This window comes from Opisthocomus hoazin, chromosome Z, assembly GCF_030867145.1.
Source record: "Opisthocomus hoazin isolate bOpiHoa1 chromosome Z, bOpiHoa1.hap1, whole genome shotgun sequence".
Taxonomy (NCBI): domain Eukaryota; kingdom Metazoa; phylum Chordata; class Aves; order Opisthocomiformes; family Opisthocomidae; genus Opisthocomus; species Opisthocomus hoazin.
In genome coordinates, this window is record NC_134454.1 from 77,546,101 (window position 1) to 77,565,400 (window position 19,300).

At 41.1% G+C, this 19,300-nt stretch overlaps 1 protein-coding gene across 4 annotated transcripts in view; it reads left to right on the forward strand.

Moving 5' to 3' along the window:
• The window catches only part of ADAMTS12 (ADAM metallopeptidase with thrombospondin type 1 motif 12), a 170,386-nt gene that overhangs the window by 66,993 nt on the left and 84,093 nt on the right, over nucleotides 1-19,300 (forward strand). For all 4 annotated transcript variants that reach the window (XR_012761860.1, XM_075410653.1, XM_075410656.1 and 1 more), the window contains 2 exons: nucleotides 17,248-17,444; nucleotides 19,167-19,250. Coding sequence is in view for 3 of the 4 variants with exons in the window: in XM_075410653.1 (XP_075266768.1) it covers nucleotides 17,248-17,444; nucleotides 19,167-19,250 (281 nt within the window). In the remaining variant the exon portion in view is untranslated. The remainder of the gene's footprint in view (nucleotides 1-17,247; nucleotides 17,445-19,166; nucleotides 19,251-19,300) is intronic.

Consider the following 19,300-nt stretch of genomic DNA (forward strand, 5'->3'; position numbering starts at 1 on the left):
CCTCTCCGGTTAAATGAGTGCAGAGTCAAAACTAGAACTTTCTACAAGTGGATCCAAAGTCTGTGCTGAACGGGAGATGGTGAGAGCTCCATGCTGGCAGAGTGCTGACACCTGCTTTCCCAGTCCCTGAATGTTTTCTCATCATCTTCTCTTTTCTGCCGGTATTTAACTTTTAGTGTTTCACTAGCTCCTAACTAACTGAAACAAGGTGCTTTTCATAGGTACTTGTGTTGTGCAGGAGGTAAGGGAGAAAAATGTGGGAACAGGAGATTGTTGTTACAATGTGATGGTAGTCACTTAGTGTCACCAAAAGGCATCAGAAACGTGATACACTTCCTTACTCAATGACTGAATAAATTTTAAAGTTCTGTGACAGGCCATTTTCCAAATAATACGTGTCAAAACTATAAGAAGGGAAAAATCTGCTTCACTGTGTTTCAGTGGAGTATTTCTGTTCGGTCCCTGTGCCACTGGAAAGAAATTGTATTTACTACACCATGCTTGATTACTGTACTTGCTCTTTTGTAGTTTAAAGGGTGGATTGTGGTCTCTTTCATGTCTTCATTGAAACAGTTTGCTTAACCACTCATCAGACTGAGGCGTCTCAGTCTGGATCCAGACTGAACTTAGTTCAGCGTTTCTAACTGTGTACTGTTGTAGAGGAATATATTCTGCTTTTGCTCTGTGCCTACAGCTTTCCTTATCAAACTGTGTGTGATGCTATTGCACTTTTGGAGTATTGCCATTGATTGGGTAAACAAACACTTTGGTAATGTAAATGTTAAATTGCTTCAGTATTGATTTGGAGAGCAACAGCAAGCTTTAAAATTAAACTGTTACATGTCACATGCCATCCCTTTCTCTTTTGTAGGATAATGCTAGCCTTGAACAATCGTAAACCTGATTTCCACAGTTGAAATGGCAAACCCAGAAAGCTGCATTCAGGAAACATTTTTGTTGCAGTGGTTTGAAAATCTGCTCAGAACCCTCGACCCGTTAATGGAATAGTATTGGCAAAGTTGTTCAGCCTTCAGTCTGTTTAGTGCCAGATTTCTCAGTCATACTGAACTCTCTGTGAACTTTCTAAAAAGAAACTACAATTACCTTATTATTTCTGGGCAGATCACAGATCTCTAATTCTTCTGAGAAGTGCTGGACTTGTGCTGTGGGGCTAATGCACTGATATGGGCTCAGTGTTCACAATTAGTTTCTCCGAAGTCTGCAAGTCCCTGATGAGCCTCTGGCAGCCTCCTATTGTACGTGACCCACTTTAACAGGTGTCTGAGCGCAGTTTTTCTGCATGAAACACGGTGTCCTTGCAGCTTGTCCACTCCTTGCTTAAGGCTGGTGTTCTTCATTCCATGCTCCCATCATATGCTTGAACTTAGATGCATTGTGTGTACTTGGAGAGAATGCTTTGGATGAATTGTTCTTAAAAGGATATCACCATCATCCTCTCAGCATAGATTTTAGCTTTATGATTGGTTGAGAACAAGGGAACTGTGTGACTTAGGAGATTATAAGATTTTTTTTCTATCCACTACAACTTCAGCCATGTTGTAGAGAACTGTAAGCTCTCTAGGGAGAAGTGGGCCCATGTCTGGACTTACCCCACTCCACACATAATTATCCAGTGGCATGTTCTGGGATGCACAGATCCTGTTCTGCACTGCTGATTACCTACTGAGTGTACGATGGAGCTCTCAACTCCAGAGATGCTTTTGGAGCCCAGGATGTCATTTCTGACCCAGGTCTTCGTGTGTGAATTGTTTTTCAGTTTGGTCACTGAAAACAAAGATATGCCTCAACACAGATTTAGTGATCCACGGGACTTGCTAGCAGGATTTGATTTGTTATGAAAGACTTCTAGTAGTGTGAGGTTTGTTCCTCAGTTTCTTGGTGCTTACATAAAGATTACCTCTTGCAGGGTATCTTAGTAAATAACACCTCTTTACTGTGTGTTATTTCTGAACTGTCCTGAAAAACCTGTATGTAAATAACAGACTGGAACGACGTTATTCACTTAAAGATCATACAGAATTACATACATTTTTTTTTTCTAGAAAAAGAAATTGTCCAACAGAAGTAAGCATCCACCTTTATGCAAAAAAAAGTGGCCAGAAGATTGCTATCCTAAAAGGTATAAGAGATGTTTTTAGTTGATGCCCTTAAATACTGCAGTTATTTGCAGATTTTGTGGAACCATTTGTTGTATTTGTCCTGGTTTCTATATGAAAGAGCATAAAAGAGAATATCGATTTTTTGCCATGATCTCTTCTATACTCTGTGCTTTTCTTCTCTTGCAAATATTCAACTTCAACTTACTTCAGCAAGCAATGTGTAATCAGGTGGCTTAGCTGAAAAACTACGTGTTCCTGTCCTTTTTAAACAACTAATGATGAAGTCTTTGTGCACATAAATTAGACTCTTAAATGAGATGAAGGCTCTTCTAAACCGTTCTAATCTGTCTCAAGAAACACTGCACAAAAAAGAATCTCTGCAAAACAGAAAGTCCAAAGCTTCGATGTCCTTTATTCGTTTCTTCAAAAAAATGGTCTAATTCTGTGCCTGGTTTGTACTAATTTTGAAAAAAGTCTGGTCTAATATTTTGCTCAGCTGCAAAAAAGTGTTTGAGTTGAAGCTGCACAGAGATAGATTTTTGTACTTTGTATACTGTTAAAACACAATTAAAATACAGCCTCACTCTGAGTCTTCCATTCTGCCAAAGTTAGAATTAGCAGCAAGTTTCTTGCCTGCCTGAGCTCTAAAACAAGCTGAATCCAGTTCCTTCCTTCTGATCTTCAGTGCTGTCAGTTGAGCCCCAAGTCTGGATTCCCCTCAGCTCTGTGGAGGTTTGGATTTGGATCAGTCTTCTTTCAGGTGCTGCAGTTTTAACAAGGGATCATTCCTGACATTTTCTGTATTATTTGCCTGACATTCTCCAGGTAAGGTATTCACTGAACCACTCTCTGCTTTATGGCATTTTCTTTTCGATGTTCCGTTTGCATCCGTGGCCCATCATGAGGTACTTCTGTCAGTCATGTCTTCCTCAGAGGAGATGGAAGGAGATGAGAGGGGTGAAATTTCAGTTGCCACAGAGGTAACAGGGAAGAAGGGCAGTAAAAGGAGGGAGTTTCCTGCGAAGCCCAGGCCAGTAACATTGGCAGGCAGCTGAAAGTTGTCCAAGCAGAGAAAGCCTTAACATTGGGGAATGGATTACTGACAGCCCCTTCACCAGCTGATGGATGTAACCTGGTTTTATCCTTCATTATCAATTTTTGGGATATTTTTCTCTCCTTAAGCTGTAATTAATTGTAGTGTTTTGTGATGTGTGTGAACTGGATATTTCTTTCAGGCAAACACTTCTGCATTTTTCTCTCTTTCTGATTCCATGTGTTTACACACCTTTATATTTTCAAGGCTACCTGGAGAGAAGAGGAGCCAGGGACTTTCTGGAAATGAAAACTGAGATTGTCATTTAGAAAATAACAGAGGCTGAGTCTGTTGACAGGGCTTTGCTTGATTCTCTTTCCATGGAGTGCAAATTTCAAAGCTTAATCCCAGTTCTAAGCAAACACTTTCAAACTTCTTGGCATTTTATTGTGGAAGCCTCAATAGCTCCTTTCACAGAATCACGGAATGGTAGGGGTTGGAAGGGACCTCTGTGGGTCATCTAGTCCAACCCTCCTGCCGAAGCAGGGTCACCTACAGCAGGCTGCACAGTACCTTGTCCAGGCGGGTCTTGAATATCTCCAGAGAAGGAGACTCCACAACCTCCCTGGGGTGTTAATGGAGAACCGCCACCCTATGCACGACAAAAATGAAAGTGAATTAATGGGATTGTGGCGTCCAACAGGTTATAACGGCCCTGATAACCAGTGTCTGATAGGAAACCAGAATCAAAGGAAAGAATTGCTCTCAAAAGTCTGACTAAAACTGGAAACATTCTTTAGCCCATGCAGTGGTACTCATTAAGAGCTGAGTAGGGTACTGGTCACCCCAAGATGGTGGTGAGCTAACAGGACTGCCCAGGCAGGGTGGCTGGTGGCAAGAGTCCTTAACCTCTCGCATGCAAAGACACTGTTGGCTGCCACCCCTCAGACATCTCGATGTCATTTGCGCTGTTCTTCCCCTTGCTCTTTCTCACAGTTTAAAGATGCCTTTGCCAGCTCTCAGTTGCAGGACGGAGTAGCTGGGTGATGGGCTGTCTGTGCTCTGCGGTTACAACTGCTGCTGTCTGTGCATGGGTGCCTCTACAGGGGCTTAATCAGGCCAAATGAAATCTTTGTGCGGAGCTGGAGCAGGAGAACCTCCACAATCACCTTTCAAAATGTCATGAAGTTGGAAAACGTTGTTATCAGGACCTGCTTTGAAGAATAGAAAACATTAAAAGCAATATGTGTGTGAGATTTTCAAGATGTCACATTAGCATAATTCATTCTGGTAACGGCTCCCAGACTGACCAGCCCCTTCTCAGGCCCAGGCCCAGGAGGGAGTCCTTACTTGTGAGAGCTGCCCTTGCACTGCTGATGTTTGCAGCAGAAGCACAGCAGGGTTGGGGCTGAGGCTTTGAAGGCTGTGTTGCTCTACTAACATCATCTGAAATACAAGACATTTAGCCTCAGCCAAGGACAAGGAGGCCACTCAGAGTGCTAGCATGTGTTTTTTTTTGTTTGAGCACGCTAGTGGAATTGGTGTATTTTAAATACACTGGAGAAATGGACTGGAAAAAACAATAGCTGGTCCAGAGAAAGGCCAAATAAACTCTGTTGTATAAGCCCAGAGACAAGAAGGTTACAGCATGTGCAGGATTTCTTAAAGATATCGTATCAAACCTTGAAGGAATAGCATTTTGTTTCAAGATTAATTCCAAACTGTCATCTCTCTTAGTAATCTGAATTTAAACCAGACTAATTAAAAGGCATAGTTTAACTACCACTTCAAAGACCCCTTCTGTGTGTAGACATTTCACTTTTACAACACAGACATTATACATTAATTTAGTTGGGGTACTTTACATTTATTTATCTTTGGAACATTTAAAACTGAGATTTTTTTTTTTTAAACAAGTCACATGTTCATAATTCCCACATCTGGAATTATGGGTGAACTATAATGGCTATTTTCCATGTATAACAAACTGCTGTGCCAGGAATGCTCACTTACTGATGGATGGTGCATTCATAGGAACTTGTCCTCTGTGTCTGTGGCGTGTCTCCAGCTTGAAGGTCTTCAGACAGGTGCACGAAGATTGGGAGATGGGGAATATGGGGCACAGAATTTTGCTGACTTGACACCTGTCACCCAGCACTGTCCACTCCCCCATCTTGCTTTCAAATTTCATCTCATATGATGGTGCCAGAGAGATTGAATGGGCTACAATATTTTAGGGAAGTGTCTGTTTGTTTTGGGTGTTTCTAAGGATGGCTGATGAGTAAAGGAATAGTATCCAGCCATTTTCTCCAGCTTTCACCCTTGCTTCCCCATAATGGCTCATCCTGCTCCTCACAGCCCCTTCATAATGAAAATAAGTCATGATAGCTTTGAGTGATGTCTGGAAAAAGTACTGTTTTCTTCTCTCGAATTCTAGAGGAAGCAAGGAAGGGGGGAAAAAAGCAGTTGAAATTTAAATCACGTAAATGTAATGTTAGAAGGCAAACATCAGGACTTGTGCAGTCTATTAAAATAGATAATTAATTCTGTTATAAAATTAATGGCATTACATATTTGTTTGCTCTGTTAGTTCAGATAAACACTTTCTGAATATTACTATCTATTGTCATCTTAACACTGGTTTGTTGTTTCAAGGCTTTTATGTAGTAAAACTCAACGGTAGCAGGTGAAATGGTTAGAGATGGTTCTGGATTTTCCTGTAGGCTTGGGTTTTGATATGGAAACTGCTTTGGTATTGCTGTATTTCTGAGAGATCTGGAGATGCCAAGATCAGAGTGGACAGGCACAGTGGCAACCTGGAAGGGGTGAAGAACTGTCAGCTAGACGTGTTTACCAGGAGGTGTTGGATTACACTTTATTTTGGAAGCACAGGTCAGCTTTGTTCACCCTCTAATCACGCTACATGATCCAGCACAGTATTTTTGATACCCCCTCACAGGGGAAGGTGCAGAGGCAGTTGTTCCTTCTAGATCTGCAGAACTTCCTGAGCTTACAATTAGTTACTAGCTTGCTGCTTTGGGACTGGAAAACAGAGTGCAGAGCTGAGCTTCCCGGGTGTGGAAGTGGTTCTATGGGGTTGCAGAAGCTGCTGTGGGTGAAGGGCGCTGGGAGCACTGCTAAGCTGGTTGTGCCTATACGGGGCTCTCGGTGTTGAGTAATTTTTCTCGATTCTCCGGTGGGTCTGGCACAGTGACTTGAATTCTGTGGTGTGTCAGCCTGTCTGCTGTGCCTTGTCCAGTGTACTGCAATGATTTCTGGTTTGTCCTGTGTAAACTTACACTTAGCTGAACTAATGAGCAGGTACACTTTGTTGAATGAGAGCATTGGAGAATTCCTGAGAATGGCAATAACACATGAAATCGCTAATACACATACCAAATTGGAGTTTTGTCTTTGCTTTACTTAACAGCCAAGGACACTGTTTTTTCAACAGGATTTTGGAGTATTTGGAAAGCACTGATTACTGTCTGGCTTTTTAGCTTTTAAAACCGTTTTTCAGTCCTCTTAGTGCACAGTACTTATTAACTGTGAGAAACTACTCTGGGGAAAAACTGGTGAAAAGTGATGTGTTTATATCCATGACCTAAATAAAATTTTGAAATGCAGTGCTAACACAAAGCCTGGCAATTTATATAAGGAACACCAATGGACCTTCTGTTCAGCTCCTTGCATGATAAAAAAAGTTTTGTTTTGAAGTTACAAGGGGTCCTCCAAATATCTTATATTGGATTTTAGAGTATTTTTCTTCTACCTCCTTCTCCCTCTGTGTGTTTTGCTAGAAAATTGTATGATACATTTTCTTTGATGTGGCTACCACATACAGTAGGTAGGTCTATGGCTGACATAGAGGATACCTTCTGTTAAGTTTTGAAAAAAATGGGATTGTCTTCTACGTTAATAGATCTAAATCAAGTATAGAAAAAAAGGAAAGTAATCTACATTATTTTCTTAGTTTTCTCCTGTCTTTTTTTATTGTAAGTCAGGATTTCAAGGCAGCTAAGAGACAATTTTTAAACTACTGGTAATAAGACCAAGAAATTCTCATTGCCAGTGCCCAGTGAAATAATCCTGCATATATGCTAATCGATGCTTCATTAATTTATACGAGTAAATGCATCCTCATACGTTTTTACTTAGATATTTAGGACCTGGAGTTGAATTACTTCTTAACTGGTCTATTCTGCATGTACGAAGACAAAGCTCAGTCTAGAACCATTTTTTTTTCTACTTTTACCTGTATTATGTTTGGATGTGAAATCTTCTATTTCTGTCTAGTGCTTTATAATCAAACTGTGATGTTACAGGTGGAGAACTCTCCAAATCCAGTCTTGAAAAGACGTTTTTAGCTCAATTCTTGACTTATTTTCACATCTGGAAAAGTTAAAGTAGGTGAATCTGTCTTCTTGAAATCTGCCCAAGGTTTCTGTGGTGGCAGTGCCAAGGAATAAGGCGATGCCTGTTGGGGTGGTTTCAGCTAAGTTTTATAGTTCCCATGCGTATGGGTATCCAGTAGCCTGTCTGCTGACATCTTGAAAGAGATTATTTGAAACACATCACAGTTCAAGATGTACATTTTGAAAGCTGAATAGAAACTATTATTTCCTAAAAATGTGAACACATTTGAGTAACTGAGTGATAAAAAGACCCTGAAAATACTAATCCAATGCCAGGATGTGTAGCAAAAACCTGACATTGTAAACATATAGAATAGCTGCAAAGGCAGGCAGTTTATATGATGGCTATAGACATCCTCTGTTATATGTTTGCTTGAATAATTTTGTTTTAAAGATGCCAGTGGTATTCTGAACACTATATATTCTGCTTTACAGTATTACTTTTCACCTGTAGGGTGAGTGCTGAGCTGGCATTTGCTCTTGTACTGTAACACTGAAGATATTCATGGCAAACACTATTCCAACACAATGAGACTGCATTTGTGCTAATAAATTAAATACTCAAGTATTCTTTGGCATTGCTGCCAAGTAGCATGGAACGATCTATGTATATATTAAATTTTTTCAACCTCCTGAACAGAGTGGCCAGGTCCTGACTATTAGAGGGATTCCTGGCCTGTGTCCGCTCCTGTGCCGTGCTCCTGTGCCGTGCTCAATAACTGACTGAGAGCATGCTCATGGGCCCTTACTGAGGCCACAACGGGAACCATCCACTTTAGCAGAGTAAGCAAACAAGTTCCAGTGCCTGTGTGTGTTTGTTCCCTGACTACATTTAACTTACTGGAGCAGGCAAAGCCTGATGGCACAAGTTCTTGTATTTTTTTGATGAGAAGGAAAGGACTGGAGAGGATGGAGTGCCGTTTTGCTCCATGAAGCTTCAGGAGTCTCTTTATATATCCATGCTACAATAAAGAGCACATCACCTGGAGAGGAATCAAGTTAGTGGTGGGTGCTAACTTGGAGAGAGAGCTGGCCCTAAAAAGGGCATGAGGAGTTCAGGATGCCTGGGCTTGTTTGTGGGAGTTGCCGCTGCGCAGGAACCTTGCATAGTATTCAGCAAAGGGAGTTGGTTGGTGTTTTGGGAAGAGGTGCAGTTAGGGCAACAGACTCAGAAGAGTGCAAAGACATAGGGACAAGCAGGAGGACAGAGGTGGATGATGTGAAATAGCTTTAGTTCAGCAGCCATGCTTTTCACAGGCAGTTCCAAAACAAACTGCTGAGATTCAGTTCATGTTAGCTTGGAATTTTCTTTGTGAGAGTGAAACTACGAGCTGGAGCAGGGTTGCAGCCCACAGAGAGGCTGTGTCCTGTTTTGGGACAACCCAGCAGGCTGGGAAAGCACAGGGTGGTGACATCTCACGGCTTCTCTGTGCTGCCTGTGTGTGTTTGCCTCTGACTTCTACCCCTCCACGAGAGGAGGCAGGAGCAGCTGGTCCCAGCTGGTTCTGTACTGATCATTTGCAAGCACAGAGAGGTGCAAGTGACTGGTTTTGCTGTATTTACTGAAGGGAAGCGATGACCCAGAGTGGAGTTCCTGTAGCGCACAAGTTTGCTCTTGGAGACCTAGAGGAGGCTTTTAAACCCACCCAACATTTCTGTTTCTTCTGCATGGGGGAGTATAAACAGGCGAAATAGTGCTGGGTGTACTGGATTTGTGGTGATGGTGACAGTACAGGGAGGATTGTGTGAAGGGTGTCTCTGTGGAGGGAGTCATTCCTCAGTTGTTGGAAGGCAGAAAAAGCCAATATGGGCATCTTGCATGTATGGAGCAGCAGTCTGTCCACTCTGGGAGGTGCAGGGAAATCTCGAGGTATTTGCAGAGAGCTGAGCAAGACTGCAAGCGGGAAGTGAGGCCTCTTGTTTTCCCTCAAGGCGAATTCCAAACCCTACCCTTCTACTCTGCAGCTGTTTATCCCTGGTCAGACCACAAGAAACTTCCACCCTGGCTGAAGGATGGACCACTGTGGAAGGAAGCACATGTTGTGGACCAGAGGAGAGCATTATGCTGACATACCTGCCTCCTTTGCTGTGCTTCGGCTTGTGGTCCTCTTCGAGAACAGAGCAAAGTATTTCTTCATTTTAGGACTTCAGCAGCTATCTGTACCATGCAGAAATGGATGTCTGATGAAAGAGGAGCTGCACAACATTTCTGAGTTAAAGTGCTTGCATGGGGAAATGCACCAGTTTACTTAGAGTCCCTGAACCAGATGTGATTATGCTCAAGCATTCTTTCCTGCAGAGAGGACTGCTAATATTCATCAGCTTTAGATTTAGTTAGTATTGTGAATTTAAATATGTAATCATGGGTACCTAAGCTCCCTTGAGGGCATTTCACCAGCAGGAGTGGCTCTCCCCAGTCCCTGTGGTACAGCACGCAGCTCGCTGCTGCATACACATGCTAATTAAAGCCCAGGAGGTGAAAGCTGCTTTCAGCTGCCTCTCAAGTCTCTGTAGTGGCTGGCTGCAATCTGCACAGCTTGAAAACTGTGTTACTGTCGTGTCCCACCACATGCAAGGAGCAAACCTGCCATCTAAATCATTCACACTGCCCAAATCCTTGGAATACAATCCTTAGTAGTCCTTTCCTGTTCTTTGTCTCTTCCAGCATAATTTTGTTTTTTTCTGGGACCTTCCCTTGCATTGATTCTCTCCATCAACCATTCCTATGTTCTCACCAACTCTTGAAGTATGGCATTAGGACAGCCTGCAGTGAGTGCCAGGTAGGGAAATCACACAGGTAACTTTGAAGATCCAATGGACACTCCAGAGACCTGTGCTGCACATTGCTGGGTCCTGCAGGTTTGTAACTGTCCTCCTGTTCATATGCTCAAGAAGCTCCACAAAACATGTAACCTTGCAGAGTTTCAACCCTTTCTTTCACTGCTGAATGCTGTAGTGCTTCCACAAACTTACCTGCAGCATGCAAGCTTAGAGAGTATCGCAAGAATAAAATCCCTGTGGCCTTTTAGCCTTGTTCCTGACTTAAGCAGATTGGTGACCTCTGATCACCAACAAATAACCAATTTGTTTATCGTCATTATAATGTGAACGAAATTTGTGTGACATTAATAGAAATTCTTGGAGTCTGATTCAAGAGCTTCTGGATACTGCGTGCTTAACCTTATTGGAAAAGAGATCTGTCCTGACAGTGCAGGTACAACTACTTCAGGATGTTGTTTTCAGTTATTCACTTTCATTTTCGTGCAAATGAGTTTTCATACAGATACATAAAAAGAAGTAAAATTATTGATAAAGCCCATATGTTTAAATTCTGATGTGTGTCATAATGGCTCCCACAAACTGCATTTCTCTGTCATTCTTAGGTCACCTGTTCTTAAATTATTTGGTAACAGACATCAAGACATAACCATAACTTACTGGGAATTTTTAATCTGCAAATTTGTTTTACAGTGAAATGTATTCTGGTTTTTAGAAGATACTTGGTTTTCATCAAATGAAAATAGAGTTGTGCTGCAAGTTAAGTTGTTTTCAGATGCCATTTTACCAAGTGCTAGATTAATTAATAGAAAAGTCACCTTGTTCTTCTAATCCATCATGTTAAAGTTTTCACCAAAATAAGAGGAACCAGCCACTGAAGTTACCAATTGAGTGATCATGGAAAGTTCAGAGGACATTGAGTAATGTAGTCCTAAAACAGCATCTTGTGCAGCTATAATTTCTTGTTGTCCCTTGTTGACTTGGGCTTAATCCCTGGGAAAAAGATCAGAACATTCAGATGGAAGGAAAATCATGGTTGCAAAATGTAGGCAGCTCCATGTGTAGCTGTTTCCCATAATATTGTTTGCCATATACCTCCTGGTGCTGGTGGCCCAAAACTATATCATTCCATCCTTCCAGTGTAAGTGGTAAAGAGCAGCAGACACATTCAGCAGCAGCACCTGATTAAGTGCATCGGTCAGCACATGTCCAGTTCTGGCTTCATTCTGAATTGGAGTGGTGCGACTCCAGTGTTTGATACTTCGTGTTTTTGACAGCAGGAATGTTAAACAAAGCTTGCAAAGTTGTAAGCTTTCATTCTCTGTGCTTGTTTCTGTTGGGACTTGAGTGTTGTCGACATGGGGAAGTATGTGATTAAATAGCTGTAGTAATTTCCTGGGTAAACACCGCTTCACACTCGGAAAACATTTGTATGATTTAACTTAGCTTGTTTCAGAAATGCTTGTAGAAAGAGCTGATTTGTTTACCTGTTCGGTCTTAAATGCACATCCTTTCTTCCTTGTTTTACAACAAGTTTTCCAAAATGCATGTGAGCCCTTACTCTTGCGTTGTCAGCATCCAGGCCTAGTTTTGTAATGGATATTTGTAACCACAGCTGTATGTGTAAGAACATACTATGTGTACAAAATTTATGGTGTATTTGGTTTCTCTAAGCTTTTTTAGACAGCTGCCTTATTTATTTCAGCAGAGATAGTTAGAATAGGGGAAGGGGTTCACTTACTACATTTGAGTTTTGTAAATAATTAGTGAAAGGGGGGACGGTCCCAACATCTTTATCCAGGAGTGTAATGGCTAGAGCACTGTCCTGGGAAATCCCATGTCCTTTGTTAGATCTAGCCCAAAGTTGATTGAATAATAATCACTTTTCAGAAAACTGTGTTGACTTCTTCTGCCTTACTGTCCTTTTAATTCTTATTAGCTGAGTCACTCCTCAGCCGTTCCTTTATTTAGTCTATAGTTGGACTTGTGTATACTTTCTAGTGCTAAGTTAATATTATTAATGATGATTTCATGTGTTTATTAATCTCCCTTTGTACAATGATTCTGTTTCAACAGAGTTTATTGACCTCTTGAAGAACTTACCCCAAAACTATAGTCTTTTTGTTAATATTTAAACTAAAGGTATATCTTAGAACAAAGACGAAATGAATGTTATAGGGAAAATCATAACATAGCAAGTTCTGAATGGCATGAGATTTATTAGTCTGACATCCCTGGCATCATTCATACTGCATGTCTGGAGATGTAGCAATTTGAGTGTGAATATATAGAATGGTAAAAATGAAAGCTCTTGTGCAAAGAGAGAGGAGATAAGGGTAGAAAGTGAAGACATAAACCAGTACTACTACGTTTTGTCTGACAGCCTTCAGTTGTAGGCTGGGTTCTCCTCTTCTGTGAATTTCCAGGCATTTTCACCTTGCTTCTTCAAAACCCTGTGTATCTCCAAAGGTGTTGAAAAGTGTCTGTGTGCAGGTAGCACCTTGAGGTCTGCTTGTCTTGCACTGCATGCTGCACTCTTCCTTAAGCAACACCTGCAGGAAACAAAAATGGAAAACTTTTGGTATGGAAATCTCACATGATGTCTTCAAGTGAGGTGAGCCATATCAGTTTAAGGGAGTTTGGGGAGGAAAAAAGCAGAAATTAACAAATACCCCTAATCAAGCAGCATATTGAGTGGATGTGTTGTTCAAAGTGAAGAAGAACTTAAATGCTTTTCATAGGGAGACTGTTGATATTACATCTGAAAGATTAGAAAGCTCTTTCTTAGTAGGGATTGGTAAATTACAATATAGTTCTGTTGTCACCTAATGAAAAATGAAATTGATTTGCTAAAAGAGAGAATATAACTTTGCTTTCTTACACAGAAGCCGTGCAGTTTTGCCTGTACTAGAGAAGTTTGTACAATACTATTTTCTCATTTATAGTTGAGACTTACAGTTAACTTAAAGTCTTTCCTTGTAGCTGGCAGTTGAGAGTCTTGTATGTTGTTGAATGACTCAGGCAGCATTGTATGGATACTTTCAGGGGGCATTTTTATTTTTCACTAAAATCAATTTGGATTTTGATTTTAAAAAACAACACTTTTGCTGAAATCCATTAGCCAGATCTAACTAGAAGTTCACAAAATGTTATCATCACCATTTCTCCTGGTTAGGCAGTGATATGGTTGGATATCACAGATGACTTACAGAAAATTGCATGAGACTCATTAGGCTAAATCAGGTTTTCTGACAAAAGCCTCACATCTGCAAAGTTACCTCCCAAAACAGGTAGAAACTTCTAGGTATTGCTGCTTGAATTTCATGCTCTTTGTTAGCTGAATCTCTTACCAACTTTCTTTTTATTTAGTCTTAAACTGTCCTGGGTATACTTTCAGTACTACCTGTATTTCTATGCCGAAGGACTCCAGTACTGTAGCTACCTGTGTAATATCTTTCTCAAAAATAAATGTAAGCCCTCAAGGTTCAAGTAGCCCCTTTCTCTCTTCTGCTACTTGTGGAGTGTGCTCTGCTCAGCAGTTATGATGGAAGAGTATGGAAGGCAGGCTTTTCTCAACACTGTGTGTTACTAGGTCTCAAAGCATCCATCACTTCTTCAGTATTCCTGAGCTGGTGGGTTCCTGGTCAATATTTCCATCCCTGGACAACAGGGTGCCTGGGATTTCTCATCAAATGTGATATCACTTGTAACACTTTGCTAATTTAAGGTAAAAACAAGGTGAGATTATTTTACTTCAGAGTGAGAAGCTTAACAAAGGCTATCGTCATTTGGAGAGAGACATAAAAGCAGAAGTAGAACCTTACTTTATAACTGCCTGTATGTTAGTGTAGCTCCAAGAGGTTGTCCCTCTCTGCTTCATCTAACTACAAAAGCTGCCAAGAGATTCAGCATAGTGGGGACCTAGTCCTTAGATGGCAACCTTCCAGGTTAGATCCCCGTACTGGAGGGGATCTGTCACTGAGGAGAGAATTTTGTCTGCAGAACCCTTTTGCTACCTGGCATTAATTTTCACAACTTGAATCTCTTCTGAGACTTTCCTGTGGTACATAGCCTCATGCTTAACCAGGACTCCAAACTTTTCCCAGGGTCTTGTTCACTGTTGCAGCCTGTATGGCTTTACACATTTTTACCTCCAGTGCTATCACCTGTCCAGACAATAAAAAAAATCTTTGCTAGATGTGAATACAAAGCCTGACAGCTGGCATGATGTTTTATTTGGCCATAAACAAGCTGCTTAACCAGAGTCTGAACAGAATTTTTTGTTCAGATAGCTGTGGGGAAGGCTTTTCGCTGCACAAAACCCTTCAAAATGTACATACTGAGAACTGTGCTTCATAGAAGAAAGAATGCTGAAAACCATGCAAATATACAAGAGAGACTAAAGAATGCAGCTCATAAATAGCCCCTCATACAGGTGGCTGTTACAGTAACTGTGCAAAGATTGAGGGAGACAACAGGACTGATGCTGCAGCCTGGGTTAGTGGGGTTAGAGTAGAGGTTATAGCAGTGATAGTATTTCGCTTCTCTTAAAAGAACCCCCCCAAAGAAACAAACAAAACCAAATAAACCACCCATTTTCTTTTTTTGGTCTTTACTCACAGTTTATATTCTTCCATGTAGACAAGAAGCTATTTTTCCATGCAGCTCATTCTTCACTATTAAGATAAAAAGATGTATGTCTCTCTTTGAGTCCCTTGGCTTGGTAGGAAGGGAGCTTTGTTTTCTTTATTCACTAACTTTTTTACTAGTTGGCGTATCTACAGGACAGAGTCTTATTTGTGTGGGTGCACAGGATGGCACTGACAAATTATTTGGGTTGGTAATCACAAAGAAAATGCATATATATTTGGGCTCTTCATTGTGACAGTGTATGCATAGTAAAATTTGTAAGCTTACATGTTTATTGGAATTTATTTACATTTATTCAACCTTCTCTTGCATTCAGTTCTTTTTTTATGCTGTTTGCCATGCGAAGCAGGTCAAAAATCTTACAGTTCTTGCTCCTTCACAAGTAGAACTTTCAGCATCTTTTAAAATGCAAATACCAGTTCATGCAAAAAGAAATCTACTTACAATGATTTGTATTTGTTTATTTATTTATTATAGTCTAAATCTACAGTACAGAATACATGACATTCTGCATAGTATATTAATTCAGCTTCATACAGTATCCCTTAAAAGGTGGTCCAGGGAGGTGCAGGTTTCCATCTAGTACAGTGAACCTGACTGGGGTAGGGTTGTAGGTTTGTGTGCTTCTTGGTGGTGTGTGCCTGGTGCTGACTGGAATGGTGAGCTGGTGCCATGACATAGTGCTAGCTGAGCACAGTGTGTGGCAGCTAATGGAGCTGCACATTTGTGCATTGCAGCTCTGTTCTAAGTATGTAATGTGGCTGCTGCAGTTTTTATTATTAATGGGTCATGTCTCAATTTTATACGTCATGTGTTACCACTACCACAATTTCTTTCTCTAGGCATCTTTCAGGCTGACCTCAGAGAAACCATTTCTAAAAACCTGTGCATCTTCTTTTACACGTATACAATAAAGCAAGATATCAATCCATTTTTATGCTGAAAAATGTAATATACACATTATTAATAGTCCAGTGGTGCCACATGTAGAGATGCAAGATGCCCTGATACATTCTGGCTGAACTTAGGTGTTCTGAAGGGCAAACAGCGCGTTCATGACAAAGACAACAGATATTTTTCATGTGTGAACTTAAGATAAGGGACCTAGCTGTCAGGTCATCCATTCTTCAAGGGAAGAGTAGTCTGGGTAACTATCCCTCAACACTTAGTAGTGCTGGGAGGTGAAGGTAATGCTGGACAGCAGTGGGGGTAATGCTGGATGGGCTGTGAGCACTTTGAGGCTGGAGCTGTGTTTCTGGCCTGCAGATGTGCCCCATCTGGAATAAGTACATCCTCTTCCATGAGTGAGATGCCAAAGGACCACTGCAGTATCTGTAATAGCAACAAGCGCTCCTGATACTTCCTAGGACCTGAGTAATCCCAGCACTGTAGAAGTGTTTCCCTGGCTGCTGGGTTGGAAAAATGCCACCAGTTGCTGTCAAACTGGCTTCTCTCATTTCTTTTTCAGGCCTAGGGTTATTTACATCCCTGGTATTTCCCTGGTAACACAGTCAGCTGGCATTCAAAGCTAGAACGAGTGGCGTAATTAGCTTCACTGAGTGCAGTCCAAACTTGATAGCAACTCTACAGAGCAAAGACTGCTTCTCAAAAGCCTTTAGATACACAGATCCCAAAATTACAGTGGCAGCGCTAAGTGTCTCACCTGTCTGTCAGACAAGGTGACAGCAGCTGAGGAGCCCAGGGCCACCTGCCTAACTGGTACTTAGATGACACCTGCTGGTGAAGTGTCCCTGCTCTTCAGGGAGATTTTCCATGCACAGAACAAACTGTTCACAGATGTGCCACAGCGCTGGGCTTAAGGTGCCATCCTGCCGAGAAGAAGAGCTGCCTGTGGACAAAGCGTATCTCTTACCTTAAACTATGAACTGGTGTCATTAGAGAGTTTAGAGCCAAACCACAGAGGAGAAATTTGTTGAAAATGACATCCACAATTCAATTTTTTCAGCTTGGCTCTGTCTTGCACCTTAATCGCCGGTGTTTGAGTACGGTAATGTGTGGATGTGTTTAATCCATCTAGGGGAGTGTTCAGAACTTTGCTGGACAGGGCCTTTCACAGGGTGGTGTCACTTTGGAGCTGGCCCTGCTGTGGGTCAGATAAGTGGCAGCCAGAAGTCCCTTCCAACTTACATCATTCTGTGATTCTGTGGTTCTGTCTGCAAGTGCTGCAACCGTATGCTTGAAATCAAGCTTGAAAATATTTTCAAGTCGATGTTGTTTCTTACTCTTCCAGATAGCCTCAGTTTTTTCCAAAAGCAGCAGCATCGGAGGGAGAAATGGGAACAAAATCATATGGCTGACAGAAGGGTTTCTCGGCGCTCTGTCAGCAAGGAGCGATGGGTGGAGACACTTGTGGTTGCAGACAGTAAGATGGTTGAGTATCATGGAAGTGACCATGTGGAATCATATATCCTCACTATAATGAATATGGTAGGTACAGTATTTCCTTTTTTTAGATAGATGAATGAAGCAAATTGTAACTTGATTATGTTACTGATCACCTTGAAACAAGTCTGTAACATTGTTCACTGAAAGAAATGTAATATCATTCATTTATATTCATTGGAGCTCTGTATTTTAAAGCATTTTTTACCTTGTATTTTGCATAGGCATAATTTTTCTCTGGATTTTAAGTGAGAGAAGTTTCATAGCTATAAATGCTATCATGAATCTTCTTTCCACTGAAATTCACTGTCTCCCCTGGAACCTGTTGCTCATTAGGGATTTCAGGTTGGTAGCTACAGCAACAGAGAGAAATTCTACAGGTTTAAGTGTATGGATTCTTTCCCATGTCTGTGGATGAGAAATCATAGAATCTTAGGCTGGAAAAGACTTCCAAGATCATCAAGCCCAACCACCAACCCAACACCACCATGCCTGCTAAACCATATCCCAAGGAGCCACTTTTACACATTTTTTGAACACTTCCAGTGACAGTGACTCAGCCACTTCCCTAGGCAGCCTATACCCATGCCTGACCAAGAAAGGCACATAGGAGCCCACTGGAAATTGTAGTAACTTAGCAAGAGCTAAAATGTCAGTGTGTTACTGATATTTTAGTAATATCAGTATTGATATTACTAAATTGAGTAATTTTGTAATTTGAGGCAGTGAGCCTGATTTAACAGACACAAAGCTGATATGACCACGTGAGGTTTTGTCCACACAAGGAAATTATATGGAAGAAAACCCTGTCATGATCAGATTCAGGAACAAACAAGTCTTAACATTTTCTCTGTGGTCTGTACCTGAGACATTAGGGTTGCTCACAATGATTCAGTTTTCAGTCTAATACCTTGAAAAATACCCATATCAAAACCAGATCTTTATAAACACAATTGCCACTTCATTTTGGTAATTTCTTCTTAAGCGGTCTTCTCCAAAACAGTTTTGACCCAAATGCAATCTATACTGTCCATTCGTATTTCATGTGATGTATGGCAAAGCTCACTTGTAGATAGGTTATGACTGTCTTCTGTTCCTATTCCCTTTCCTCCTGCTGAATTCAACGTTGCGATGATGTTTATGAAGTTTTATTTGGGTCAAATTTTTGCTGAGTTCAGTTCTTGCTCTTTTTTTGTGGATATTTTTTGTAAATGGATTCATTATCTTCTGCTTTTCTTCTTATTATCCACTTCTGTGCTGTGAAAACATAAGAGTGTCCATCATTTAACTGATATCTCTTTGCCTAATACTGACTAATTTTTGCTTTATTGTGGCAGAAGCTGATTCCTATCAAATCAGAACAGGATAATTTGATATGCTGGGTTTTTTGCACACTGAGTGGACCTCTCCATCAGTGTTACGTGACTGTAGATGTTATGTTCTTCTCTGCTGGTGTTTTTTAAGAATGCTGAAGTTCTTGAAAGGGAAATGGAGATAAAATAATGTGTGTGCTTTTGCTGTTCAGCTTAGGAGCTTTTGCCAAATCCTGTATCATCACTCATTTGGCAGAGCTGCCCTTTGCAGTAGTTCTAACATTTTTGCATTTCAGTAAACTTTCAGTGAAGTGCATTGAGGATTTAAAGAACAAAACAACACCCCCACCCCAAGGTGAACAGTGCGCTTGCAGTAAATGTTGTATTTTCTCTCTGAAGTCCTGTTCTGCTATAGAGATATCAGTTAATCTCATACCTCCTGGCTCTGGCACAGGTCACAGGGTTGTTCCACGATCCAAGCATTGGCAATGCAATTCACATTGTGCTGGTCCGGCTCATCCTCTTTGAGGAGGAGGAGGTAAGGTTTTTACTTTCTTCAAATGTCACTTATAAAAGTCAAGAGTTCAA